Here is a 27,849-nt window from a genome sequence, read left to right on the forward strand (position 1 = left end):
TCGAGCCCTGCGACCGGCACCCACTCCACCAGGCTTCGCTCGCACACACAGACACACACACACACACACCGCTCTCCCCCTCACTCTTTCGCTCGCCGCGGCTGCTGCCAGTGTGTGGCTCTGTCTCTCCTCCGCTTTGCTGAGCCCTCCCTTCTTCCTCTCAGTTCCTAGAGTCCGACCGCCGCCGCCGCCGAGAGAGAGGAGAAGGAGGTCGGTGGCAATAAGGGGCGGAGGGGGCATCAGATCGGGGCAGTATTAGGCGGGTGGTGGCTCAGAGGGGGTAAGAGGGAGTCCGGGTGGCGGCCTGAGCCTCCCCGCGGAGCCGACTCGGGAACAGGTGCGTCTTTTTTTTCTCTCCTCCAACCCCTCCACCCCTTTTGACTCCCCGGCTTTCTCGTATCCTCCACCCGCTCCTTTCTACCTCAAGCCTTTCCCCAACCCTGTCCCTTCTTCGCCCCGCGGCCGCTCTGCTTGCCCCCCGGGGGCGCCGTCCTCTTCGTGTCCCCGGACGTAGCGCTCCCTGGAGCTCGCTCTGTCCTCGCCCCTCCCTTCGGGACAGCTCCCCTCCACTTCCACCTTCGTACCCCATTCTTGCCCTACCCTACCCCCTCCTCACCCCTTCTCCCTTAGCCAGGTGAGACTTGTTCGCCACGATCCGAGAGTCTTCATCCCGGCTGGGCGGGGGTCTCCATGGAAACGGGGGTCGGGTTGATCCTGGGGGGGAACCATTGGAATTACCCCACTCCTCGGAAAGGGAGGTGGAGGCTACGGTCTTGTTAACTACCTGGCCCCAACCCCCTGATCCAAGGATCCGACGATCCGAAGGGAGGCTGGCCAGCAGGGCAGGGCGAGAAAGGGCTTGTTTTTTTTTGGGGGGGGGCTGTCCGTGATGAAGTCCTGAAGAGACCAGGAGAAAATACCCTCCAACCTCAGAGGGGAGGTGCGACGGGTGCTCTTAAGGGCTGCTTTCTCCCTGGTGTCGGGGTGCAGGAACCGTAGGGTAAGGGGTACCCCTAGGTGGCGGCGGGGCCTGGGTTCGGGAGTGGGAGTGCTATGATGGGGGCAGGGGCAATTATCCGAGTCCCTGGAAAAAAGGCGGGGGATGACTTCGGAGCGCCCTGGCTCCGCTGCCCTCGCTCTAGGGGCGGGGGCGCCGGGCCGGGCGCGGCGGGGAGGGGGCTTAAATTGAAGGAGGATGAGATCGGGGGCAATTCATACTAGCCCCGGCAAGCCAGGGGGGAGATCCGGCGTGCAAGCTCTCCACCCGCTTCGCGCCAGGCCTGGAGGCAAGGGGTCTGAGAGCGAAGCCGAGGGCTGCAAGGAGGGAGGCTCCGGTTACTGGGCCGGGTTTCGGGATCGGGGGCAATCCCCCAGCCCTTGGAGAAGGAGGGAGAGGGATGGCCGCGAACCCCAGGGCTCCCCCACCCCGGGTCCTAAGGGGCGTGAGGAACGGACAGCAGGCCTGGCGGAGCTGGATTCGAACGGATCGCGGCTGGGGACTGGGGGTGGGGGGGGGCTTAGTGGTGGGCTTTGGGGGGAGCAGTCCCGCGGCGGGGCGGGCGGGCGGGGCGTGGGGCTCCGGCGGGCGGCGGGGCGGGGCCGGGGCGGCGCTGCTGCCGCTGCCGCCGCCGCCGCTGCTGCTCCTGCTGGGGCCGCCGCAGCCGTTGCCGTCGCCGCCGCCGCCGCTTCTGGGTGGGGAACGGAGGCCAAAGGGAGTCCCGTGCCGGGGCAGAGGGCGCCGGCGGCGCGCGGTGGGGAGGGGGCCGTCCTGGGGGCGGGTGCAGGCGGGGGGTGGAGCCCCCGACGGGGGGCGGTACGAGCCGGGACGACGACGACGAAGAGCCCCGGGGGCCGGGTGCATGGAGGACGAGGTGCTGGGAGAAGGAAGCGGGGGGTGGGTCCCGCGACGGGCCTCGTGGGCTTGGCTCCTCGAGGTTCTGCTTCGGGACAGAGCCCTGCGGGGGTGCCCAGAGGCCCGGGAAGGGACCGGGAGGTGAGCTGGACGATGGAGGGGGCCCTTCTTGCTGGGGTCCCGCCGAGAGGGAGGCTGGGCCAGAGGGACGTCCGGGGCAAGGCTGGGAGGAGCCGGCCGCACCTCGGCTGGGGATTTCGAGTTATGGAGGTGCGGGAGATTGTTGTAGGCAAAGACGTGGTCGAGGGGAAAGGCGGGAGGGAACCACACTGCAAACCTGGGAGGCTGGTGGGGGTGCCCTTCTATTCCGCCCCCCCCCCCCCGCAGTGGAAGCACTCTGGTTTTGTTTTATTGTTTTGAAAAATTTCAGTGTTGGCTGTACGAAGCTGTCGATGCGGTGATACTTATTTATTCTTGGTGTCTTCTAGAGTAGACAGTAAGGACAGGCGTACCTTGGTGAGGACGCGTCTAGCCCACGGTTTAGGGGCTCTTTATGCGAGTGTGGGAAGGGGACCCTGTAACTTCTGCGGCAGCGGAATACTCTCAAGGCAGTTTGGAGACAGTCCCCGTGGCACAGAGGTGGAGTACAATTGCAGAAATGTTTGGTGAGACTTCTGGGGGTGCAACTGTAGGTTTGCATTGCCCTGGTTAGCCCGTGGTTCTTTCAACTTAGAAGGCTATTTCTCAAAGTCACACTGCTGAAACGTTTTTCGGGGGAAATGAATGGGGTATGTATTCGGGGTTGGGATTAGATTAGGTCGATAATAAAATTACCAGGTTGGAAGGGACTTTAAAGGTCATCTAATTTTCTGTTTACCTGTCCTGTCCTTGAATGTTGGGAGAGAGGAAGCTTTATTTGGGGAGAGATGGTAGGCAGCACAGTGGAGCAGAGTTTAGGGGTACTTAGATTGGATGGGGATGTCACCACGTAGTACTGAAGAGGACAGTATGTAGGAAAGAAATTTGGAGGATTCCACCGGGGGATTAAATGGGGTAACCTAATCCCAAGAATCATCCAGAGGCTCCAAATAGAAGCAAAATGCAGAGGCAGGAACCTGTAAAATTTTGATGGAGAAGCAAAGTTAGTAGGAAAGACTGGGGGAGCTAGGAGGAGCAGGAGGCTTGGTGATGCAAGTTAAGAGAATCTGAAGGCTGATGGAGTTGAGGAGGGACATGGCCATCTGACCAAGCTATGTGGATATTGCTAGGCAGTCTCATCTTTTGATACGGCAACTGAGGCAGCTGCTCTTGGGGTGGATGTAGGGGACAAGAGGCACAGGCCATGGGGCACAGAGCCTTACTCAAATTGATGTTACGAGGGTTGACCCCGTTGCTAGCTTTGCAGCAAAGGTAGGTAGGTTTCTTTTTGTTATGGCCCTGAGAAGTTGCTGATGAAGGAAGGGGAGAGGACTCTGACGTCTCGGTTAAGGAGGACTAGTTCTTGAGGCCACAAGGAAGAGATGGCAAATTGTTGGGACAGGGCAGAGGAAAGCTAAGTCCCTGGGAAACTCTGCAGTTGGAGTCTGGATTGGGCAGAGTGGAGGGGGAGGGGATTTCCACAAGCAATGGTGGCTGTACCAAGGGCACTTGTAGAGTTGGTTGTTTTGATTTACCAGGAGAGGATAGGGAGGCAAGGAGGATCCCTTTCTTTCTCAGTGATGTAAACTTTCTTGGGAAGCAAAGGGGGTTCCTCCAGATGTCTCTTTGCTTTACTCATGCTACAATTCACTACATAGGAAAAAAAAGGTTAGTACAGGGGGCAGAAGATCTCAACATGATGAGTCTGGATTATGGGTTTTAGAGGGTATTCTTTTAGGGGAACAGAATTATGGGAGAAAAGGACTTGAATACTAGAAAGAAGGAAGGCAGAAAGAGAAGTCAGAAGTGGGTTGGTTGGACAGTGAAGAGGGAAGAAAGGTGATCACACTGGTTCCATGTTAGGGCTAAGTAGGAAAAAGTGGAACCTTGAAATCTCCAGGATAATGTTTTCCAAAGTAAAGTTTGAAGAATCTTTAAGGCTCTTTACACTTCCATGCTAGAATCAGTAAGGTTTGGGCAAGAGAGAAGGATGATCTTGGGTAAAAATAGGGCTACAGAGAAACTGATATGTAGGAAGAAATAGAAATATATTTACACATAAGGAAATAGGGAGTTTAGGGATACTGTACAGGCTGAAAAATGCAGAATAGAGAAAGAGGGTGGGATAACAAGCCAAAGAAGGAAGGTGTTTATTCAGATGTCATTGGGAGCTGGTGTGGGGAAGGTAAAAACTTGCCTTTGATAGCCGCTGCCCTGGGAGGGCCCAGGAAGCAGAAGTTAGCTGGGATCCAGGGCTTATAAGTCTAAGCATTAATTAGAAAATCTAGACTAAAGTAAGGATATTGAATGGGGGAAGGAATTAACCGTCCTAAATAGAATGGCCTTGAAAGAAGGAGAAAGTGGGAATACACCAGTTTTTCCAGTCTGCAAGTGGGAGGAATCCTAGATATATGGAGATGGATGATGGAAATTCCAGAAAGAAACAGGATAAAGAACAGTGGCCTGAGAGCCTTGGGCCAGAATTGGAGGGTGGGGTGGGGGCATAGAGGAGAGGCGCTAATCAGGGGTTGGACAGCTGGAGTGGTTCATTGCTTCTAGGCTGAGCTAAGTTTGAGATGGACTAGAATGGCCTCAGAGGGTAGAGAGCTGTTTTCCAGTGTCAACCAGCATCTGGGATTGAGAGAGGAGGAGTTCATGGTTGAGTTGGGTGGGAAAGTGAACACTAGAGTGGAAAGGAGAGAGTGCTGGGGAAAGTGGAAATTGTTGGGATAAAATAGACAGGGAAAAGGAGAAGCCACTGATGATTACATGAGGGAGGAAGGAAGGCCCTAGACCTTTGAGTTTTCCAAAAGAAAGGAAATTTCTTAATGCTGGAGTTCCAGTTGGGTGTGAGTCTCTGCTTGCCAGAAGGTTTAGCATCTGACCGGCCAAGGAGGGAGGTAATAAGAAGTAATCTACCTTTCGGCCACTAGGATGCTATACAGTATTTTATATAATTTCACATACAAACTAGGCTTTATTAACGCCAGTTTTTGAATGGTCATCCTTAAAATAACGTAGAAACTGTTCTCCTTCTAAATCATATGCTTTCCTACTGTTCATAACTTAAAAGCACTCTTTTATGATGAAAACTTTCTTTGGTGAACTAAAGTTGAATTCTGGTCAAGAGTAAAATTTAACTCTTTTTCTATCCCCATCATTCCAATATGCTGTTCTGGTTCCCTCTTTTTTTTTTTTTTTTTTTAAAGCAGAAGCCACCCTTTCCCCATAAAACATTAAAAAGTGAATCATTGTTTAAAAAGTGGCTGCAGGCTGCATGTCAAGGTCATATTCTCCCTGCCCAATGGATTGTGATGAATTTGAAGAGAGATGATTTATTATTTGTAAAACGGGGTAATTTTTAGCTTATTCATGAGAGTATGTGACGCAGGATACATCTTCATTTGGATTTTAAGAAGACCTTAAGCTAAGTATCCGTGAAGAATCGAGAGTACTGAGGGGCAGGCAAAGTTTTGTGTTTTAGGCTTCTTTGACTGTCTGCTAAGAAACAAAATTTGGTTACCTCATTGCTAAGGTATGCCTAGAAATCTTAGTGTTAGTGCCATTTAAGGGTACAGTCGAGTTTTGTTATAATGCTGGTGTCCGGGGACAAGGAGAGCAAGCAGGTTTTCATTTTTCCAAGTTCTATAGAGAAGTGCACTACATGTGGCTCTGAGCCCCGGAGTGAGGGGAGGCACTCTATACCTAGACCTGAGAGGTGATTAGGTGTCTTACTATGACGAGGCTTTACTCAGCGTGACTTGGTGGTACCATGCACGGGGTAGTGTGGTCCAGTGGTTCTCAGACTTTAGCCTGCATCAGAATTATCTGGAGGCCTTTGGAGACATAACAGCCCTCGGTTGCAGTCCTCATTCTTCTACTTCCTAGTCGTGTGGAACTTTCTTGAGCCTCAGTTTTCTCATCTATAAAATGGAGATGATAATCCCAGTCTCACAGGGCTGTGAGGATTACACAAGATGATGCATCTATAGTGCCAGGTCCATAGCAGGTGCCCAATAAATGGCATCTATTATTATAGTATAATCTAGTTTTTCTTATTCAACTGTGTCCTATGACATTACCTTTTTATATTACACTATGGTAAACATGGTGGCAGAAAGAAAACTATCAATAGCTCCTGAGTGCTCCCCTTATATCTTGATTCTCTGTGCTCTTTCTCCATATTCCTGTTGTATTAGTACATATTTAGCATTTACGACGTGGTAGGAAGAAAGAGCTTGGCTCATCACTGCATTATTGCATCCACCTTTGAGGTGGAAGTGGCAGCTTCTTTAACAGCTGTGCTGTAACCGTGCTTAGTATTTCAGAACAGGAACTGAAGGGTGTATATCCAGTCGAAACTTCAGGGCACATTTTGGTCCGTCCTTTAGAAATGACCCAAACGTAGTTTACCAGGGTGACATTTTAAAAAGCCATTGCTTTCTGAAAAGGGCTGCTGTGTTTAATTATGACTGGTTGGGCTTTCCAGCTGTCTCTGACATCTGGAAGTTCTACAAGAGCTGGTAGATAGAGCCCAGGTCTGGTATGGCTCTATGACAAGGATGTTCATCAGTGATTGGATGAGAGAGATTAACGTCTCAAATAGCTCGGGTATCCCCAAACCAAACTTTTGGGCAGAGAAAAACGATGGGCTGTAAAATATAGTCCCTCTCTGCAGCCAAAGTGAACTTTGATGCCAACAGTCAGCTATGCCAATATAGGGAGAGTGTGATACCAGGCCAATTTAAAACTAGATCAGTGAACAAATTAATAATTTCTGTTTGACTTCAGAAATGCATTATTATTCTCTACCTGTCCCCCTCCCCAGCAGATCTACCTTCCTATTTATATTATGCTTAGGCAAATATTAAAGTGAGTTGTTCCCTGAGCACACATCTACTATAAGTGGCAGAAGGCAGTCCATAAGTCGGCTGGGTTTAAAAATTAGCTGCGGCTAAGCTACAGATAATTGGAAGTTGACTTTATTGTTTTGCCCCAGCCCAATTTTATTTTATTTCTGTGGTTTCTTTATCATGGAAGTAAGGAGAAGAAAGAAAGTTTATGAGAGATCATGGGAAGTAAAAGGAATTCAAAGACCCAATGCCTTTTTTTAAAAGTTAACTAATTATTTATTTTTGGTTGCGTTGGGTCTTCATTGCTGCACACGGGCTTTCTCTAGTTGCGGCGAGCAGGGGCTACTCTTCCTTGCAGTGCACGGGCTTCTCATTGTGGTGGCTTCTCGTTGTGGAGCACAGGCCCTGGGTGCGGGTGCTCAGTAGTTGTGGCTTGCAGGCTCTAGAGTACAGCCTCAGTAGTTGCGGCGCACGGGCTTAGTTGCTCCATGGCATGTGGGATCTTCCCAGACCAGGGCTTGAATCCGTGTCCCCTGCACTGGCAGGTGGATTCTTAAACACTGCGCCACCAGAGAAGCCCGACACAATGCTTTTTACTTGGGGTTGTTCTTGGTTTCTGTATTGGGTAGAGGGAATTTTAGTTTTTCCCTGTAGTTTAGCAAGTAATTATCTAGCGCATATTGTGTACTTTGTGTCATGCTAGACACTATTGGGAGGAACTATTAAAAGAAGTAGAAAATATTTTTTCTGGCCTTGAGAAACCTATAGACTGGTAGCAGGTTGAGCCAATGTTGAGAGTTTGAAATTCTGTGAGCTAATTTGTGTGTGTGTGTGTGTGTGTGTGTGTGTGTACCTTTGAATGAGTAAATGTACAAAATGAGTTAAGCCCATATTCTGGGGTGAGAGAATAGAAAAAAAATAGGCTGATAATGGCCTCTCCAAGTATTTGTGTAAGAGGTCCAGGAAAGTTTTTTTTAAAAAAGGCCAGGGCTTCCCTGGTGGCGCAGTGGTTGAGAGTCCGCCTGCCGTTGCAGGGGACACGGGGTCGTGCCCCGGTCCGGGAAGATCCCACATGCCGCGTAGTGGCTGGGCCAGTGAGCCATGGCCGCTGAGCCTGCGTGTCCGGAGCCTGTGCTCCGCAACGGAAGAGGCCACAACAGTGAGAGGCCCGCGTACCGCAAAAAAAAAAAAAAAAAAAAAAAAAGGGCCAAAGTTTGGTGAGGAGGAATTCTCTAGGTGAAAAATTCCATATCATGCATGCTGTATACTGAAATGGAGGACCTGAGAGCCACTGTCACAGTTTATGGCAGGGAGGACACAGAAGCATCACAAAAGGGATTGAAGTCTCAGATTACAATGATTCAACTTTGGAGTGTGAAAGACACACCAAATATTCACATGGTCCTGCTGAAGACCAAATTGAGGAAAGCCAACTCATTTTTTTGATCTAGTAGAAATGAGAAGTGTTCAAAGGATGACCCTAGTTACTTAGGGTGACATTTTGAGGTGGCTTTGCATTTGGAAAAGGACTGATTAATTTCATGATGTTTAGGTTTTCTAGATATCTGTGACATCTAGAAGCTGCACAAAATCTTGTTCCTAGAGCCTAGGTCCAGTTTAAAGCTATGATGAGGTATTTTCCTTAGATGGAGTAAAATAATTTCCTTGCAGCAAGAAATGGAAGTGAGTACTATTTGAATAATAGGAAAAAAGTATCTTGGCAGTGGGTGGAAAAGCTAAAATGATCTGGTGGTATGAAAATATACGTGAGAGATTAAAACTTTTGTTTTTGCCTACTAAACTGCTGAAATCGATTACCTTTGGTCTGTTCAAGTGCTTTTGTGTTATTCTCAATTTTTGCAGATGACATAGTAACTGCATATAGTGAGATGTCTCAGATGGTTGAGAAGTGGAGGCTGAAAATGCCCTCCAAGTTTTGCCCCCCACAGTTTAGGCTTTGGGTACTATCGTACAGCCGTCCCTTGGTATCTGCGGGGTATTGGTTACAGGAACCCCCGTGGATATCAAAATGGATACGAAAATCCGTGGACGCTCAAGTCCCTGACAAAAAATAGCGGAGTAGAAGGAACACAGTCGGCCTTCCGCATTCGCGCGCGAGGTTTGCATCCCCGATTCAGCCAACCGCGGATGTGAAACCCACGGTTACCGCCGGTAAACTTTATATCATTCTTCAAGGGTATTGCCAGTTTTGTGATTAGATGATTCTGAATGGGTGTTGGCAGTTTTAAAACATCAAAATGACTCTGGATGGATTCAGCGCTTGTGAGGAGACTGAAAAGGCTGTGAGTTGGCTTGAGAAAGGTTTGGATGGTAATGCTCACCGGGAGAGCTCCAAAGAGATCACAAGCCTTGGTCACTGCTTTGAGATGAATGTCTAGCTTCCCAAAGTGACTACTTTGGAGGTAACGACATTTATTCATTTGAATGAATAAGCTCTCATGCGTTTAGCAGATAGTTAACATTCCTTTGTATCCAAGTCTCATAAATGTTTATAAGGCAGGGTTTTCAAACATGGAGGTACCCATGGAGTCTGTGAAGGTGTCTTTGCTAGAGCCGTGTGCAGACAACTCCTTAGCCTTCTCGATAAATACAGGAATGAATGCATCTGGGAACAGGATGCAGTGTCCCTTATAAGACTTATCCCTTGGAGTAGAACTCGTGGAACTATTTGGATGAAAAAAAATAAAAAACTCAGGGTAACCAGGAAGTGCTAGAATAGAAGGTGGGGATGAACAGTGCAAAGGGCCCCTTCCTCCTTTCAATTGCCCAGCAGATTATTTTCAGTTGATTTTGTGTGTTTGTATGTTTGTGTGTGGTGGTGTATGGTGGTAGAGGAACCTGTTTTGCATAAAGGGAAGCAGAGTGATTGGGGCATGTATACAGGACTCTTGAGTTTCAAGGAATGGTATTTGGTTAATGGTAGGGAAAGAAGAGGGCATATTGATATTGAGGGGAGAGCCAGAGGAGAATATTAGAATATCCTTATATGGGAAATCATTAAATTAGACAATTTAAGTTGGAAGAACTTCCTCATTGGGGGGTGAGGTTTCGGATATGTAATTAAGTAGGAAAAATAGGAATGCTAGTCCTACACGTGGAAGAAGGCAGAGGGACAAGGAGGGTAAGACCTGTGGTGAGGGTTCTATATCTAAAGTCAGGTAAAGTTATCCTTGTTGGGTATGTGTAAACTTTCCTATTGAAAACAATGATTTTGAGACATTTTGACATCTCTCTAAAGGCACTCCAGTGACTGGGTGGAAGCCGTGGCCTTTTCATGTTCCCTAGGATCTCAATGCCAGTGATCACTTGGATCTCCTTGGGGGTGTCTTAGATGCTGCTTCTCCCAAAGTGGGGTAGTAGGGTGGCCTTTCCTTTGCTTCTGTGAAATCAGAATGCGAATACCTCTGTCTTACGGGAGCTTTCCCCAGGGCTCTGGACTTCTCTTGGAGCAGTAGGTCCCAAAGTTGGTTTTCTTTACTTATTAGTCATCACTGACCCAGCCCTCCTTCTTTAACTGTCTACTGGCCACGCCTATCCTCTTGAGGACAGATTCAGGGCCAGGCTTCAAGAGGAATATTTTCCGGCTCTTTCATTTTTTTAGAGTCATAATTGCTTCCAGGTCACAAGACAGTGTGAACCAAAAGAGTCCTGGGGGAGTACTACCAGATTTAGTTTAACTGAGGCCTTCTTAATCTTGAGTTTCTAATTTACTGTCTGGATGGCAGAGTCCAAGCTGGAGTAAATGGGCAGGTTTCATGCTATGTGTAGGGGTCCTAGTTGTATCCCATGCATTGCCAACACCAGTTGTTCTGCACGTAAGGGGTCTTTGGCCACAAAAGGAGCTACGTGATTCTGGGGAACTGGTCCACTAGACTAACAAACACCCTGTCTGGTCATTTTCTTTTCTTTCCTTTTATTTTTTAATAAATTTATTTATTTATTTTTGGCTGCATTGGGTCTTCGTTCCTGCATGTGAGCTTTCTCTAGCCCCACGGTGAGCGGGGGCCACTCTATTGCAGTGCGCGGGCTTCTCATTGAGGTGGCTTCTCTTGTTGCGAGCACGGGCCCTAGGCACGCGGGCTTCGTAGTTGTGGCTCACGGACTCTGGAGTGCAGGCTCAGTAGTTGTTGCGCACGGGCTTAGTTGCTCCGCGGCATGTGGGATCTTCCCAGGCCAGGGATCGAACCTGTGTCCCCTGCATTGGCAGGTGGATTCTTTTTTTTTAAAATAAATTTATTAATTTTATTATTTTATTTTATTTATTTATCGTTTCTGGCTGCATTGGGTCTTCGTTGCTGCGCGTGGACTTTTCTTTGGTTGCGGCGAGTGGGGGCTCCTGTTCGTTGCGGTTCACGGGCTTCTCATTGTGGTGGCTTCTCTTGTTGCGGAGCACAGGCTCTAGGTGTGTGGGCTTCAGTAGTTGCGACACGTGGGCTTAATAGTTGTGGCTCATGGGCTCTAGAGCGGAGGCTCAGTAGTTGTGGCCCATGGGCTTAGCTGCTCCGCGGCATGCGGGATCTTCCCAGACCAGGGATCGAACCCATGTCCCCTGCACTGACAGGTGGATTCTCAACCACTGCGTGGCAGGCGGATTCTCAGCCACCGTGCCACCAGGGAAATCCCCTGTCTGGTCATTTTCAAGGGTAAAAACTAAAAGTTTTTAACAATGTCTACTTTCGTAAAAAAAAAAAAAAAAGTCAGATAGATGCTCTGTTACCTCCTGTCATGCCCTCCTCTTCCTCACATGCTTTTGCTTGTCGTTGTTGTGAAATCTGCTTGTTTGGGCATCTTCCTTTCAAAACAGAACCAAAAAAGTCTACCCAATCTGTACAATCTCCTTTGAGATTTTAGTGCTGACTGTCCCTTACTACCAGCTCTCTCAACCCTAACTTGGGCTACAATTCGATGTTCTTCCCCTTTTGAGAACATATTCTCTCTAAACTTTTCTAAAATGTCTGTCTTCAGTGCTTCCCCCCAGTGTTTCAGTTTGGCCCACTATGGTGAAATATTTCAGGTTCCCCTATTTCATTTTTTTCTTTTTTGGTTGTTATATGCTATGGGCTTCTCTTTTATGCCTTTCACACCTGCACTTGTCTTCGAGCATTTTTTTTTTTCCGTTTGGATTTTTTGGGGAAAGAGTTCTACCTCATCATGGTTTTTCGTCTGCTACCTGCTCGCCCTCAGCTTAGCGGCGCTTTTCACCATTTTAAGGTTATTGCTCTCCTATTAGTCCATTTCTCTTTGGTCTCCCCCGTTTCATAGTGCGGTGATTGTGCCTGGCTACCTGCTTCTTGCCGCCCGCTTCTTGGATTCATTCCCTTGTGTCTTGGTCAGTCCTTCTACTTATGTGTACATGTGCCTTCTAAATCAAAAAGTTTTCTTTCTTTATATTTTCAGCCACACTTATCACTTTGGATTGGTGGAGCATGTGTTCTCCTTTGTTCTCACCACGAGTTGGATGTGTCTTTTGAGTTTTTCCCCCCAAAGTGAGGACAGCTCACAGTGGTCCTGCTGCCTTCCAGGCAGTGACCAGCATTCGATTCTGGGGCCGTGCAGCTGTTCATTTCTTAGCAATTACATGGTTGTGACATCTGGGAAAATCCTTTGCGGTATTTCGTATCCCTGTGCTTCCTGGGTCACTTGAGATTACCAGGTTTCTTCCAAGTTCCTTTTAGGAACTTCGCCTTTTGCCTTTGATGTGATGGTTCCCATCAGAGAGGGAGTGAGAGAGAGATGGAGAGTTGTACACCACACATGAGTGCAGGCACTACGAGCAAAAGCAAGCTGGGCCCCAAGTGTGTACACCAGTGAAACCTACCAAGTGTGGCGTGTCTGTAGGATTTTTCCTTTCTGCTCACCTCTCCTGAGGCGTAGTGTACAGCTGAGTGGTTATTAATTTGATTGGATATGATAATAACAAAACAAAACCCTGGGCCTACTGGATTAGAATCTCCAGGGCTGGGACCTATGAATCTGTGTTTTGAACCAGCACCTCAGTGATTCTGACTCTTGGGAAATGTTGGTGTGCATTGTCCTTGACTCCTCCTGCCCTATGTGGGCATTGACGCCACCGGTGCCTCTTTAGAAGTTCCCTTTGCCTACTCTCTGGCTCGGGAGAACCGATCTTTGCTTCTTGTGTAGACCACGTAGCTCTGTGCTCTCCTGACTGTGCTTTCTACCCCTCTCCTCCCCTCCCTGCCTCCGCAAAGGCTACTATTAATTAGCAGCAGAGGACTTCACGTAAGAAGAGGTGTTGGTCTGACAAAATCAGAGTGGAAGAGTGGGAGGTTGAGATTTAAGCAGATGCTCTATCTTCAGGATCTTGTGAAAGTGGGGCTGCCTAGGGTCAGGTTTGCTCTCTAGGTGGTCATAAAATGCACATTGTATGGTAATTATTTTGGTTTTTACTTGCTTTTCTTGTTGTTGTTATTGTTATTTGGGGATTTGGGGGGTCTAAAAACTCCCTTATCTAGGTAATGATGTTTTATACATTATTCTGTTTGCAAATGCCAGGATTCCCCCCTCTGATTTCTGTCCCAGGCTGGTCAGCCAACAGGCTGAGCTGTTGTTTCCTAAACTGGGATATTCCAAGATACTCTAAGAAACAGTCAAAACTTGATCAACCGGGATGTTTAGGGAGTGGGATCCCGGTGACCTGATGTGACGTAGACAGTCAACCCATTTGTCTTACCCCTTGTGGAAATCTCTCTAAAATTATGTGTGAGCCCACATAACTGTTTTAGGAATGTTAAAGATAACTTTCAGAAAAAGATAAAATCATGAGTCTCTTACAGATATAAAAATGAACACGTATTAAAGATTTTATTTTACTCGTTAATCAGCAAGAGAACCAGACAGATGTTATAGCCGGTTCAAAGAAAAAGTCCAAAAAGCACAAATTTATATGGAGTAAAGGAATTGAATTGCAAATGGAGGCAAAACTGGTTTTTCCACAGTGGGGAGGAAAGTCAATCCAAACTGCATGGGACAAGACAGAGTTTGCATATCCATCAGTTACCTGCAATTTACAAAGGTGCAAAATAACTCAAAGACAATGAACTGGGCTAGAATCAGGCAGCTTGGAAGGGTGTGCTATAGATAGTGCATAGCGTTTTCATTGAAATACATTTTTTTTTTAAACAGTAAGCATGGTGAATACTTTTTAGGGAGGTTTCTTTTGCTTCATGTAATTTCTCAGGGTCACCACCTCAATTCTCATCCAGGTTTCACTTCCATATAACACATATATACTGAGTACTTACTATACGTAAGATACCGCAGAAGAACCAGAGACAGAAAAGACAGTATTTCTTACCGTAAGTAGCTGATTGTCTGGGGGTGGGGGCAAGACAGATGTGCCACATCCCCAACTAACCACACAGCAGAGGGACTAAGAATCTGTGCTGTGGTAGGGGTGGGAATGAAATGTTTGAGGAGAACCAGAGAGGGAGGAGTTAACCGACCAGGGGCTGGGGCTGGGGAGATGACATGATGACATTTAAGCTAGGCTTTGAGAGAGGACAGAAAGGAAGAGGGGACACAAGAGAGGCCACTTCAGGGAAGGGTCAGGAGTTGGGGTGGCAAGGTTGCAGGGAAATAGGATGTGGCTGAAGAGGAGGCTAGACAGGAGGTTTGAGACCAGGTTGTGGAAGGCCCTGAATGCTGTGCTAAGAAATGTGGGCTTGATTCTGAAGACAGAGGAAAGCTATTGAAAGCTTTGGAGGAGGGAGGGGGTGACGTGATCAAACTGGTTCTTTAGAAGATGAATTGATTGTAGAATTAAGAGATTGGAGGCAGAGGGACCGGTTAAGAGGCTAGTGTAATATTCTGGTCGAGAGATGATGAGGGTCTGCATCAGGGCAGTGGTGAGAGGGGTAGAAGGAGAGGATGGAGATGGCATTATTAAGGCTTGACTCCTGATGGCATGTGGGTGGTGGGGGAGAGAAGGAGTTGAATGCTGAAATTTCCAGGCTAGGGGATGGTGGCGCTATTACCTAAGGTAGGAAACACGCTGGGTATGGGGGTGGGGAGCAGGTTTATGGTAACAGATAATGAGTTCGGTTTGAGACACTGAGTTTGAGGGGCTCGGTGGACATCCAATTAACAGCAAGTTGCTGCCAGCTGGAAATTCTGGTCTGGGTCTAAGGAGAGAGGTCAGGGCTAGAGATGCAGATTTGGGAGTCATCAGCGCACAAAGGGGTGAGTTGAAACTGTGGGAGCTCTTGAGCTAAGCGAAAAGGAGGGGCAGGACACACACACACACACACACACACACACACACACACAGAGGGAGGGGGTTTAGGGCAGAGGGAGGGGAGCGGAGGGGTTGGGGAGAGCCAGACTTGAGCTAGAGAGACAGGAAGAGGAGAGACAGAGGAAGACAGAAGGACAAGAGAGGGAGACTGAAGGCTGAGGCCCGAGGACTAAGAGTTGGGGGGGGGGCAGCGGGGAGGGAGGAAGGGAAGGAGGAGGAAAGGGAGGAGAGAGTGGAGCCTGAGGGGAAATAAGAAAGGTGAGATAAAGGAGGGAAAGGACAGGGGCAGGAGGGGTGGGAACGGGAAGAACATTGGAGGAGAGGGGACCATGGCAGGGGAGGAGAGAGAAGAGAAGCAGAGGAGAGGGGAAGACAGAGAAATCTGGGAGAATAATAGGGGGAAGGGGAATGATGAGGAGAAATAGAGAGAAATGGGAGAGAGAGATTGAGAGAGGAGGGGGAAGGGAAAGAGACAGAGAGATGGGTGGGGTAGGAAGAGAAAGAGGGAGGGAAGGGGAAGGGGGATAGGAGAGGGTGGCAGAGGTAAGGAGAGACCGAGGGCCAGGTTTCTGGGGTGGCAGGAGAGAAGGGCCCCAGATAGGCCAGCAGGCACTGGGTCTGAAAAGCCAGGAAGGGGGCAAGTACAAAGGAAGGGGCAAAGGCAGCGGTCTCCTATGCGACAGGGACAGGAGTAGGATGAGGACCAAGGAGAGAATGGGGGATGTGGCCCTGCTGTCCTCTCACTGACTCTCTCCCTTGTCTGCTCCCTCTGTGCCAGCCACGCTGGCCTCCTGGCTCTTTTCTGATCTTAGCAGGCACCTCGTGCCTTAAGGACCTTTGCAAGGTTGTTCCTTCTGCCTGGAATGCTCTTCCCCAGATATCCACATGGCTCGCCTCTTTGCTTCCTTCAGGATGTTTAAATGTCTCCTTCTCAGCAAAGCCTACTCGGTTCACGCACTTACACGTTGCAGCCCGTTCCACTCCCCACCCCCAACCATCGCCCTTGCCCCTTAGCCTGTGTTATACCACCTTCTAACATACTGTAACACAGACTCATTTAACGTGTTTATTGTCCATCTCGTCCCACTAGAATATAAGCTCCATGAAGGCAGAGATTTCTGGTCTTTTTTGTTAATTGTTAAATCCCCAGTACCTAGGACAGTGCCAGCACATAGTAGGTGGTCAATACGTATTTGTTGAATGAGTAAGTGATATTGTGTTGAATATGGACAATCTCTGAAAATTGTATAAAGGATAAATGAAACAAATTCCTGAGGTGACTGTATTTTACTGTGGTTTACTTCTTTGGAAAGTGGAGAACAGCATAAAATTCTGATCACTGTAGGGTTTTGTTCAGTTGAGCTTTGATGAATAAGGCTTTTAGCTAATAAGTTAATTCGAGTTTGAGGGTCTCAAGACAACCTCATTGGATAAACCTCTTTCTCTTGATGCCTCATTTTCTCTGGAAGGTGAATTGGCTGTGCAGTGGTTGTCAACAGCGAGAACCCGACATTGGCTGGTGAAGGGGGCGGTAGGTCGTGGGGATGACAGACGGATAGGAAGGGCCAAGGGCAGACATGTGCGGTTCTTGATGGAGCATTGTTTTCTGTTTGTTTGTGGTCAGAGCACAGGAGTATGGCATCTGATCTGAAGGGCACTTTAAACCAGGTTAGGTATATGCATTATATCTATATAACTCCTAACTTGAAATTAGAATGAGTATTTTTGAAGGGCTTATAAAGAAAGCATGTGCTTCCTCTGGAGAGCTTAAATTGGTTATGTCACTCAAATACTTCAGTACTCATGGATTGGAGAGTTGACGAGAAAAAGATTCCCCAGTAGTCTTTCGATGCCCTGTTCATATATGGGAATGACCCCCTAATTGTAGTTGGTTAGGCTAAAAGTGTGTAGAACAATATACTGGCATCTCACTTGTCTGAAATAGATTGAATTTCCTCGAACACTCATGCATATCTGTCTTTCAGATAATTTAATCACTCTAGGTGATTAACAGCATCCTCGTCTCCATCCTGAAACCTATGGATTCCTGGAAAGCTGGTGCCCCCTCATCCCCATTTGGACCTTAATTTTCCATAGCAGGCTGGCTTGTGAGAGACTGCTTTAACATTTTGGTACTCTAATTACCTTTATTTATTTAAATGTTTCCGCATAAAAGGTGGTTAAAGCAGCTGTCCGTGTTACAAGTTTTGATTTTTGGGAGTTCTTTTTCCCCAGGGGGAGTGGCCACAGCAGGTCCTAGCTGGTGGTGAGTGGCTGTCATGATCTCTACAGCACCGCTCTACAGCGGCGTGCACAACTGGACCAGTTCTGACCGGATTCGCATGTGTGGCATCAACGAGGAGAGGTGAGAAGGCTGGGAAGGTGGCTGTTGCCGGCTTCCAGTGAGCGGTGCCTGCTCCCTAGCGGGGTAGCTGCAGCAGCGCCTGAGGGGGGACCCTGGGGAGGAGGCTGCTGGTTGTTTCTAATTTTCCTGAGATGGGCTGGGGCTGGGGCTGTGTGAGTGGCCTGCTCTGCCATGCCATCCCTGTTCAGATGAAAGTGAGGAGGCCAACAGATGACCTTTCGCCGACTAGTATTTGTCTGCTCATTAAGAACTGTCAGATTGTGGATTAAAGGGAAGCTTGGGCAATTGCAAGTTTTATTTGCTGCATCCATGTTCTGTGCTCAAGGATACGTGTAAGATATTTTTGGTCCTTGATCTAAGCCTGGAAGAAAGGCGATTTTGTCATTCAGCTTTATACTGGAAACTGTTAGTGGGTATTCTGGTGATCAGCACTTTCCTGCCTCACGAGGCTAATGATGATTCGCAGTGAGATCCTTATGAAGTATCAAAGGAGGATCAAACTGCTTAACGTAGTTTTCGTATGAAATTGAGAGTTGGTGATGCTTGCCTGATCTGCGTGTGTTTTCAGTTTTCTGTTCACCAAAATACTGGGTTGACCAGGCTGTTCCATTTCCTGATCATGCCCCATGTGAAGAGCACTCAAAATGGCCTTCAGATTCTACATTTGATTTTCATAACCCTTGGCCAAAGAGCTGTGTGTGATGGTTGCATTGCCTCTCCCATTTTTAGAGAAGGTATGACTCCCCCATGCTTGCTGGTTTCAATATATCGACTGTTGAAATCCAAATACATCAAGTCAGTCACCTAGAATACAGAACGATATGGCTTTTCCTGGGACTCAAGATCTGACATTTCCTTGGGGAAATCTTGGAAGTGTGTGCATGGGTGTGTGTGCATGTGGGAGAGTGTTGGTAATATTGAAGGGAAAAGGAATGGGCATCTTTGTGTGTATCTACTTTCTTCTGTTCTTAACTGGAGAAGTATGTACTTGTGTGAGGTTCAGGTTAGGAGAATAGACCTTTTTATTATTTTTTTAAAGCCATTAGCTCCTGATGGTTTAACGCTGTCTATACTGAGGAACAAGTTAGAGATGGACTTAAAAGGAATTTAATTTTAGAATATAAAAATCAAGATCAAGGAAAATAAGACAAAATTCTCAGATCTGCACGAGAAAGGTATTTTCCTTTGCATATGACGTATGTCCTTAGATAATAACTAAGAGATGATCTGGGGAAGGCAGAGTGCTGGTATTGATTTGCGGGAGTATTCATTGACAGCTAGTTATAAGTAGTTGAGACTTTGATGTAGAGATCTGGACTAGAGCCTTCAAAAAATCAATGAACAAGTTACCTTAGTTTACTGTCTATTCTAAATCCCCTCTGAAAAAGGACCAGGAAGTGGGCCCGAACCTGATTTTCCCTCCTTATGGACCTTTCTTGGGATGTTAGATTACCAAATATGCCAAGTGGTTAAGATGACCTTTTTTAAGTGTTGTCACTCCTGATCTCATCTACCCGTTGCTGTCACCTTCCCGCTACAGCCCAGGCCATGCTATAGCTGATTTCTAAAATGTGATCTCACCTTATTTAAAAACCATCTTCCTTAGCCCTTGACCACCTGTAGAACTTCGACATTTTGGGTGTAAAGCTGCATCTGGGGGTTAACTCTTAAAGTTATGTTTGAGAAGCCTGCCTAGCACCATCAGATGTAGCTGAGGGCTGTAGAAACTGGGGACAGGGGCTTTATGCTGGCCTGAGGTGGCCGACTCTAGACAAGCCTCCAGCTAAATCCCTCTGCTTGCTTGCTGCTTCCTTTCTTGTACCCATTCATGCCTACATTCACCAAACATTTATTAAACTCAATCAGAGCAAACCAGTAGTCATGGGATATTGGTGGTAAGTGCTGTTGAGTGGCGTGTACAGGTCCCGTGGGAGTCTAGAGGCCAGAATGAAAAACTTCCTGGGGGAATACAGGAGGGCTTCCCAGAGGCAGTGGCCTTTGCGCCGGGGCTTGGGGGATGAGTAGGTGTTTCAGGTGAGGGCTGGTATTTCTCACACGGTGTGTTTGGGGGAGACCTTGGCTGGAATGAAGGCAGTCTTGGGGTGCTATGGGAAGTCTGCAGGGACTGCGATCTAAGCGAGATGTGTGCCATGTAGTTAGGACCCAACAGGAAATGAAAAAGGTCTGGTTTGACAGTGGTGCTAGCCCTTAATAATTAGGAAAACAGCCCTGAAAGGTTATGGCTGTTTCTGGTTTAAGTTCAACAAAGCCTTGAGCATAACGGCCCAGGGTCATCTCTGTTGGGAAGAAAAGGTGGGATTGATTTTCAGACCTGACTGAAGACTGCTTTGACCCCTGCTCCCTTTTCCCCGCCACCCACGCCCTCCTAATCTTGCCCGGTTGACCCTCCTCTCCCCAGGCACCCCTGCCCTGCAAGCTGTCTCTGTCCCAGGCTCTTCTCTCAATGGAGCAATTTAACGTTTGCTTGGCTTTACACACCTCTCTCCTCAGAGGGTTTGAAACGTGGCCACAGGGCATTTTCCCAGAGCCTTGGGCGCTGGCACTCAGGTGTGGGTATGGCTGGAGTAGCCAGGACTGCTGTTGTCGCTGCCACCTCCAGAGTCTCTGGGCCGGTGGCTCTGCCGTTCTCTGGTGGCTGCCTTCGAAGGCAGGGTGTCTACTTTCAAGGTGACTTTATGCAGGGTGGGAGCCGAGCAAGGAGGGCCGAATATGCAGCTGAACTCCCCTTTGTATGGTCAGGACGGGGGAAATGGAAATAGTGTCTCCCCTCTGCGGTCCCTCATGTGGGGCTGGTGAAGGGGGTGGTTCCCTGCCGCTCCTTTTGCCTCGTCACCATCCTCCCCGCAAAACCATCCCTGGCCTGGCCTAAGGCTGGGTATTGGTCTTGCTTTTCTGGGCTCTCAGGGGTTGATGTCGAAGTGTGTTTGCCCTTTCCCTCAGGCTCCCCTTCCTCGGGACCCCTGACTGCATCTCCAGCCCTGCTCTCTTCTTATGATCATTTCTGTTTGTCACCAGCAGTCACTGCCAGCAGTGGAACCCTCCCACTTCTGCCAGCCTAGATGCCTTTTAAAGGGAACAAGCCTTTCCCCCCCGGTTAGTCCCTTCTGGAGCCCTGAAAAGATGGGGAGAGGCCCGCGGTGATCCCCTTGCCTTTTTTGCTTCTCTTGCCCCAGGTACAATTTTGGGGTCCATCAACAGTGCCCTGTTCCAGTGGGAGGGAAGGAGTTAGTTCTTGTGGGGGTTGGTTGTGGGCGCCCTGACTGCCCTTTGGTTAGGATGGCTGGTGAGGCAGCTACTGGCTTCTTCCCTGGCTGTTGCAGAGCTCAGGGCGAGGCTCTGAAGAAGGGGGGCAAACCCCAAGGCAGTCTAGCTCCCCAGAGGTGCACAGAGCATTCCTGTGCTTTGCACCCTAGGAGCCACATCTCAGGGTTTCTTCTGGAGCTTTATTCTTGCACCTCGGCTTTCCACTTGGCCACTCACACCATGGCTCCTGCCCCACTGGTGTCTTCCCTAGGGCAGCAGTGGCACGTTCTTGCTATAACTCAAAATACCAAACTTCCAGGGGGTGTTTGTCTTCTCTTCAACTTCACCCTCCCAGTCTGACCTTTTTTTTTTTTTTTGGTCAGGATATACCATTTTCTAAGATTCTAGAGAAGACATTTTGAGGAGGTGAGGGTACAGTTGAGTTTTCCTCCTTTGGGAACCAGCTCTCTGGCCTTGAGCATTTCCCTCTGCAATATACCAACTTGAATTCGGGGTCTGTAGCCTTGAAGGCTTCCTTCCCTTTGCGATGGGAGAAAATGCAGTGGTGCTGGGAGGCCAAGCAGGGAGTGGGGGAGCTGGCAGGGGATAGGATGCAAGCAAGAGCAGAAAGGTAGGGAGGAGGGTGCTGGCTTGAGCTCTCTGGTGCCCTAGAGAAGGGGAAGAGATACCCTAGAGGGAAAGAAGTTGTGCCCTTGAAATGCCCCTTGATGCTCAGTGACCTGCCTCAGATGAGTATCATTATATGCGCTAGTAAACGTGTACCTGCTCTAGGCAAGCTCGTCGGGTGACTAGGTGATGATTTGGATTTGGAACATGAAACACAATGGGGGTGGTTATTTGTTTTAGGAAAGGGTTACCCTTATGGTACCTGCAGCCAGCTTTCCTTGTAGACTTAAAATAAGATCATATTTACAAGAAAAGCAGTTTGCATGCCTTTTGGGATCTTCTGTGAATGACCTCTCCCCTTCTGGCAATGCTCAGTACCTCCTGGGCGGTCACCTTGATGGATAAGCTCTAGGGACAAGGCAAAGGTGCTGGGGTCCTCCACACTCCTGGTGAGAGCCCTAGGACACACAGCCCAAAGAGGGGAGTCTAGTCAGATCAGGCTCCTTTGCAGGAACTTGAAAAGCTGGGCACAGAGGCTCCGGTTTTCAGCCTGGACCTCCCCCACCCCTAGTTCCTTGTGATTTCCCCCAAGCCACCAAGGGAAGCGAGACAGGAGGATTTTATGGGAACCCAGGCAGGCAGGGGGCGTTCTGGGGAAGGTGGTGGTGGCCTGAAGACTAGGTCTCATGTCCCTTTTCTGGTTGTGTCTCCCATGCTAGAAGAGCACCTCTTTCTGATGAGGAGTCCACGACAGGTGACTGCCAGCACTTTGGATCTCAGGAGTTTTGTGTCAGCAGTTTTTCCAAGGTAAGGGGCCATGCAGAACCACATGCCACCTGCCAACGGGTGGAGCTGAACTGCTCAGGCAACGTGCCCAGCCTGCCATCCCAAGAAGGGGGCCAGGAAAGGACAGGGTGTTTCCCAGGAGTTGCTGTATGTGAGGCAGAAATTGGCCAGCTTCTCTTTGCTTCTGCCTGGTTGGTCGAGTTGCAAAGAGGACCAGCAGTCACCTCTCCCGGGCCTCGGGACACTTGCACGATCTACAGAGAGCTCGCTAAGATGGGCACGCTGCTCTGTCGTTGCAGGTGGAGCTCACGGCAGTTGGAAGTGGCAGTAATGCCCGGGGGGCAGACCCAGATGGCAGTGCAACAGAAAAGCTTGGGCACAAGTCAGAAGACAGGCCTGACGACGCCCAGCCGAAAATGGACTATGCTGGGAATGTGGCAGAGGCAGGGGGCCCCTTGGTGCCACTGAGCAGCCCGGGAGACGGGCTCAAGCTTCCCACTTCTGACGGCCCAGAGGCCAGCAACGGCACGGCAGACTGCTCCTGGACTCCCCTCAGCACCCAAATGAGCAAACAGGTGGACTGCTCGCCAGCTGGGGCGAAGGCTTTGGACTCTCGGCAGGGTGTCGGGGAGAAGAATACTTTCATTTTGGCAACTCTAGGAACTGGCGTCCCCGTGGAGGGCACCCTGCCTCTGGTTACCACTAACTTCAGTCCGCTGCCAGCCCCCATCTGCCCCCCGGCTCCCAGTTCAGCCTCTGTCCCCCCATCTGTTCCAGATCCATTCCAGGTCCCCCTCTCTGTCCCCGCCCCGGTGCCCCATTCTGGGCTCGTTCCCGTCCAGGTTGCCACTTCGGTTCCGGCCCCTTCCCCTCCCTTAGCACCAGTCCCGGCTCTGGCTCCGGCGCCACCGTCAGTGCCCACACTCATCTCCGATTCGAACCCTCTTTCGGTTTCGGCCTCAGTCTTGGTGCCCGTGCCAGCTTCTGCTCCCCCGTCGGGCCCCGTCCCCCTGTCGGCTCCAGCCCCTACCCCCATCTCAGTCCCAGTTTCAGCTCCTCCCTTGGCTCTGATCCAGGCTCCTGTGCCCCCTTCGGCTCCGACCCTGGTCCTCGCACCTGTCCCCACTCCAGTTCTGGCTCCGATGCCGTCGTCCACGCCTCCGGCAGCTCCCGCCCCTCCATCGGTGCCGATGCCCACCCCGACCCCGTCCTCTGGCCCGCCTTCTACCCCCACCCTCATCCCTGCCTTTGCTCCCACGCCGGTGCCTGCACCCACCCCAGCCCCAATCTTCACTCCAGCCCCCACGCCCATGCCGGCTGCCACGCCCACTGCCATTCCCACCTCTGCACCCATCCCGGCGTCCTTTAGTTTGAGTCGAGTGTGTTTTCCTGCAGCTCAGGCACCAGCTATGCAAAAAGTACCCCTGTCCTTTCAGCCAGGGACAGTGCTGACCCCGAGCCAGCCGCTGGTCTATATCCCGCCTCCAAGTTGTGGGCAGCCACTCAGCGTGGCCACACTGCCAACCACCCTGGGAGTCTCCTCCACCCTTACACTCCCTGTCCTGCCATCCTACCTGCAGGACAGGTGTCTCCCTGGGGTGCTGGCCTCCCCAGAGCTGCGGTCTTACCCATATGCATTTTCTGTGGCCCGGCCTCTGACTTCGGAGTCCAAGCTGGTCTCTCTGGAGGTGAACAGGCTCCCCTGCGCTTCCCCATCCAGCAGCACCAGCACCCAGCCTGCACCCGATGGGGTCCCCGGGCCTTTGGCAGATACTTCCCTCTCCACTGCTTCTGCCAAGGTGCTTCCACCACCACAGCCTCTGCTGCCAGCCCCCAGCGTGAGCTCAGCCCCATCGCATCCTGCCAAGATGCCAGGTGGCAACGAGCAACAAACAGAAGGGACTTCCGTCACTTTCTCTCCCCTCAAGTCACCTCCACAGCTGGAGCGAGAGATGGCCTCTCCGCCTGAGTGCAGCGAGATGCCCCTGGACCTCTCCTCCAAGTCCAACCGGCAGAAGCTCCCGTTGCCGAACCAGCGCAAGACGCCTCCCATGCCCGTGTTGACCCCCGTGCACACCAGCAGCAAGGCCCTCCTCTCCACGGTCCTGTCTAGGTCCCAGCGCACGACCCAGGCTGCCGGCAGCAATGTCACCTCATGCCTGGGCTCCACTTCCTCGCCCTTCGTCATCTTTCCTGAGATCGTGAGGAACGGGGACCCAAGCACCTGGGTGAAGAACTCCACTGCGCTGATCAGCACCATTCCCGGCACCTACGTGGGAGTGGCCAACCCAGTGCCTGCATCCCTCCTGCTGAACAAAGACCCCAACCTGGGCCTCAACCGAGACCCCCGTCATCTCCCCAAGCAGGAGCCCATCTCCATCATCGATCAAGGAGAGCCCAAGAGCACTGGTGCCCCCTGTGGCAAGAAGGGCAGCCAGGCTGGGACTGAGGGACAGCCAAGCACAGTGAAGCGTTACACCCCAGCCCGCATCGCCCCTGGGCTGCCGGGCTGCCAAACCAAGGAGCTCTCCCTCTGGAAGCCCACAGGGCCAGCAAATATTTACCCACGGTGTTCAGTCAACGGGAAACCCACCAGCACCCAGGTCCTGCCTGTTGGCTGGTCACCATACCACCAGGCGTCTCTGCTTTCTATCGGCATTTCCAGTGCCGGGCAGCTGACCCCCAGCCAGGGGGTGCCCATCAGGCCCACCAGCGTCGTTTCTGAGTTTTCTGGTGTGCCATCCCTTGGCCCTAGTGAGGCTGTGCATGGACTTCCCGAGGGGCAGCCACGGCCCGGGGGCCCCTTTGCTCCAGAGCAGGACACGGGCACCAAGAACAAAACTTGCCGGATTGCTGCCAAGCCTTACGAGGAACAAGTGAACCCTGTCCTCCTGACGCTCAGCCCTCAGACAGGGACCCTGGCACTGTCTGTGCAGCCTAGCAGTGGGGACCTGAGAGTGAATCAGGGGCCTGAGGAATCAGAGAGCCACCTCTGCCCCGACAGCACTCCTAAGCTGGAAGGCCCCCAGGGGGCTTGCGGCCTGAAGCTGGCAGGAGACACGAAGCCTAAGAACCAAGTGCTGGCCACCTATATGTCCCATGAGCTGGTCCTGGCCACCCCCCAGAACCTGCACAAGATGCCCGAGCTGCCTTTGCTACCTCATGACAGCCGCCCCAAGGAAATCATCTTGGACGTGGTCCCAAGCGGCAAGAGGGCCTCCAGCACAGACCTTGCACAGCTCGGAAGCCAGGTGGACCTGGGGCGGGTGAAAATGGAGAAGGTGGATGGTGATGTGGTCTTCAATTTAGCCACCTGCTTCCGGGCCGATGGCCTCCCAGCAGCCACCCAGAGGGGCCAAGCTGAAGTGCGGAGTAAGGCTGGGCAGGCTCGAGTGAAACAGGAAAGTGTAGGTGTCTTTCCTTGCAAGAACAAGTGGCAACCAGACTCAGTGGTGACCGATGGGGTGACCGAACCTCTGCCGCCCAAGAAAATGAAGTGCGGCAAAGAGAAGGATGGAGAGGAGCAGCAGCCGCAAGCCAAGGTTGTGGTCCGCAGTTCCCTTGGACCCAAGGTGAGTGCTGGGCTGAGGTTGAGGGCCGGGCCGAGACCCCAGCGGTCTGCTTTGTCCTGCAGACGTCAACCTCGTGCAGCGTTCTTTAATTTTAATCTATCTATCTATCTATTTATTTATGGCTCCGTTGGGTCTTTGTTGCTGCGCATGGGCTTTCTCTAGTTGCGGTGAGCGAGGGCTACTCTTCGTTGCGGTGCGCAGGCTTCTCATTGTGTTGGCTTCTCTTGTTGTGGAGCATGGGCTCTAGGTGCGCGGGCTTCAGTAGTTGTGGCACGTGGGCTCAGTAGTTGTGGCTTGCGAGCTCTAGAGCACAGGCTCAGTAGTTGTGGCACACGGGCTTAGTTGCTCCGCGGCATGTGGGATCTTCCCGGGCCAGGGATCGAACCCGTGTCCCCTGCACTGGCAGGCGGATTCTTAACCACTGTGCCATCAGGGAAGCCCTCGTGCAGTGTTCTTGAGTAGCTCTGTGAACTGAACTGATTGGAAGGCTTGTGTAAAGTGAATCATGACCCTTACCAAGTAACATTCTCCATATATGGTGTTTTAGCGTGGGGAGGGGTGGGCTTCTATTTTGTAGATGTGGGAAATGATTTGGTCCCTGAGGCTAGGAAAGCCATTGTCCCAGATGAGGTTGGAAAGTGGAAGAATACCATACGATATGGGGAGGGAAATCAATTAATAACAGGCCCTTCCTTGCATGGCCATTCTTCCTTTTCCTCTTCTAAGATGACTGCTGGCCTTGAGAGCTTAGGGTCCAGGGAGGCAAGGGGCCTTTGACAAGGTTGTTCTCTGCACCACCGGGGTAAGCCTGCTTAGGATTTGCTTGGAGTTTTGTGGGGCTCGAGCCAATTCAGCTTCTGGGCTTATCCACCAGTTTCCTTTCCCCCTAATGCTTGGGGTGGCAGCTGTGGGTTTCAGCCCATTGGGAATTTGATGTCCAAGGCAGATGGGCATCTAGGTCTGGGTTCTTAATAGGCTAAGGATGATGGCAGGGTTCTAGGCAAAAAGGTGGGCTAAGAGGACTTGGCCTGAATCCAGTGTTCCTCCAAAGAGGATCTGAAGGACACTAGTGATCAAGGAGATTCTTGAAGCAGTTGAGGATAGGTAGGGCTTATTCAAAATATGGAGCAATTTGAGGTTATGTTAACAGCCTTCAGACTGGATGTTGAATAGATTTCTAGCCAGAGCACTATGAATTTGTTTGTGGCAGAAGCTCTTAGTCTTTTTTGGACCATAGAGCACTTTGGGAAGCTGATGAGAGCTGTGAACCCTGTCCCCTGAAACATGACCTCAGAACTTTGCCCATAATTTCAAGGGGCTCACGGACCCAACCCACTCCCCAAAGCCCACCCATGGACTCCAGGTTAAGAACCCTGGGAGTAGAGTTTGGGTGGGTTTTTCTCAGTGACCCCATGACCACCTCAGTACGGCAGAGACATGCCAAGTAGGAACATAGGTCATTAAACAGTACAGCGTATGTCTAGCGTTTGCTCAGGTGACTGCAATCTGCTCTTGGTGGTAATAATAATAGTTCATGTCGTTATAGTTGTTACTGTTTGTTGAATTCCTACTACATACCAAGTGCTTTCTACGTATGTTATCTAACTTAATCCTTCAAATAACCCTATGAGGTGAACACTACACCCAATTCACAGATAAGAAAATGAGTAAGTTACCCAAAGTTACACCGCTACTAAATGACAGAAGTGGAACTCAAGCTCCAGTCTTATTGGCTCTGAAGTTCACGTTCTAAAACAACTATACCCCAATTTAAAAAAATTAAAAGAAAAAGAGAAAAATAAAGTTCATGTTCATCTTGAGCTATGCCACACTATCTTCCACTCTGCTTATGTATAGCTGTTTCACTGACCATTTAGCAAGTGTTTGTTGAGCGGCTACTATGTGCCAGTCCTTCCCAGGCAGTGGGAATACATCTTCAGGAGGACAGTACAGCATTTTGGTGAGGAGTATGCTTTCTGGAGCCAGGCACGGTGCCTGAGTTTGAATCCTGGTTCTACTTCTTCCTAGCTATGTGATATCAGTCAAGTTACTTCATCTGTCTCGCCCTCAGTTTCCTCATCTATACAATGAGACAGTGATAGTACCTACTCATAGGG

At 50.2% G+C, this 27,849-nt stretch overlaps 1 protein-coding gene across 3 annotated transcripts in view; it reads left to right on the top strand.

The window, feature by feature from the left end:
• The window catches only part of BCORL1 (BCL6 corepressor like 1), a 60,380-nt gene that overhangs the window by 2,255 nt on the left and 30,276 nt on the right, over positions 1-27,849 (top strand). For 2 of the 3 annotated variants that reach the window (XM_079910903.1, XM_079910902.1), the window contains exons 3-5: positions 17,354-17,483; positions 22,094-22,181; positions 22,460-25,732. In XM_079910903.1, the coding sequence (XP_079767029.1) occupies positions 17,398-17,483; positions 22,094-22,181; positions 22,460-25,732 (3,447 nt within the window). In that variant the 5' untranslated portion in view covers positions 17,354-17,397. Of the gene's footprint in view, positions 1-109; positions 211-17,353; positions 17,484-22,093; positions 22,182-22,459; positions 25,733-27,849 lie in introns of those variants that run through there. The other variant, XM_079910904.1, reaches the window with a different exon arrangement.

The sequence above is a fragment of the Stenella coeruleoalba genome (assembly GCF_951394435.1).
Source record: "Stenella coeruleoalba genome assembly, chromosome: X".
Taxonomy (NCBI): domain Eukaryota; kingdom Metazoa; phylum Chordata; class Mammalia; order Artiodactyla; family Delphinidae; genus Stenella; species Stenella coeruleoalba.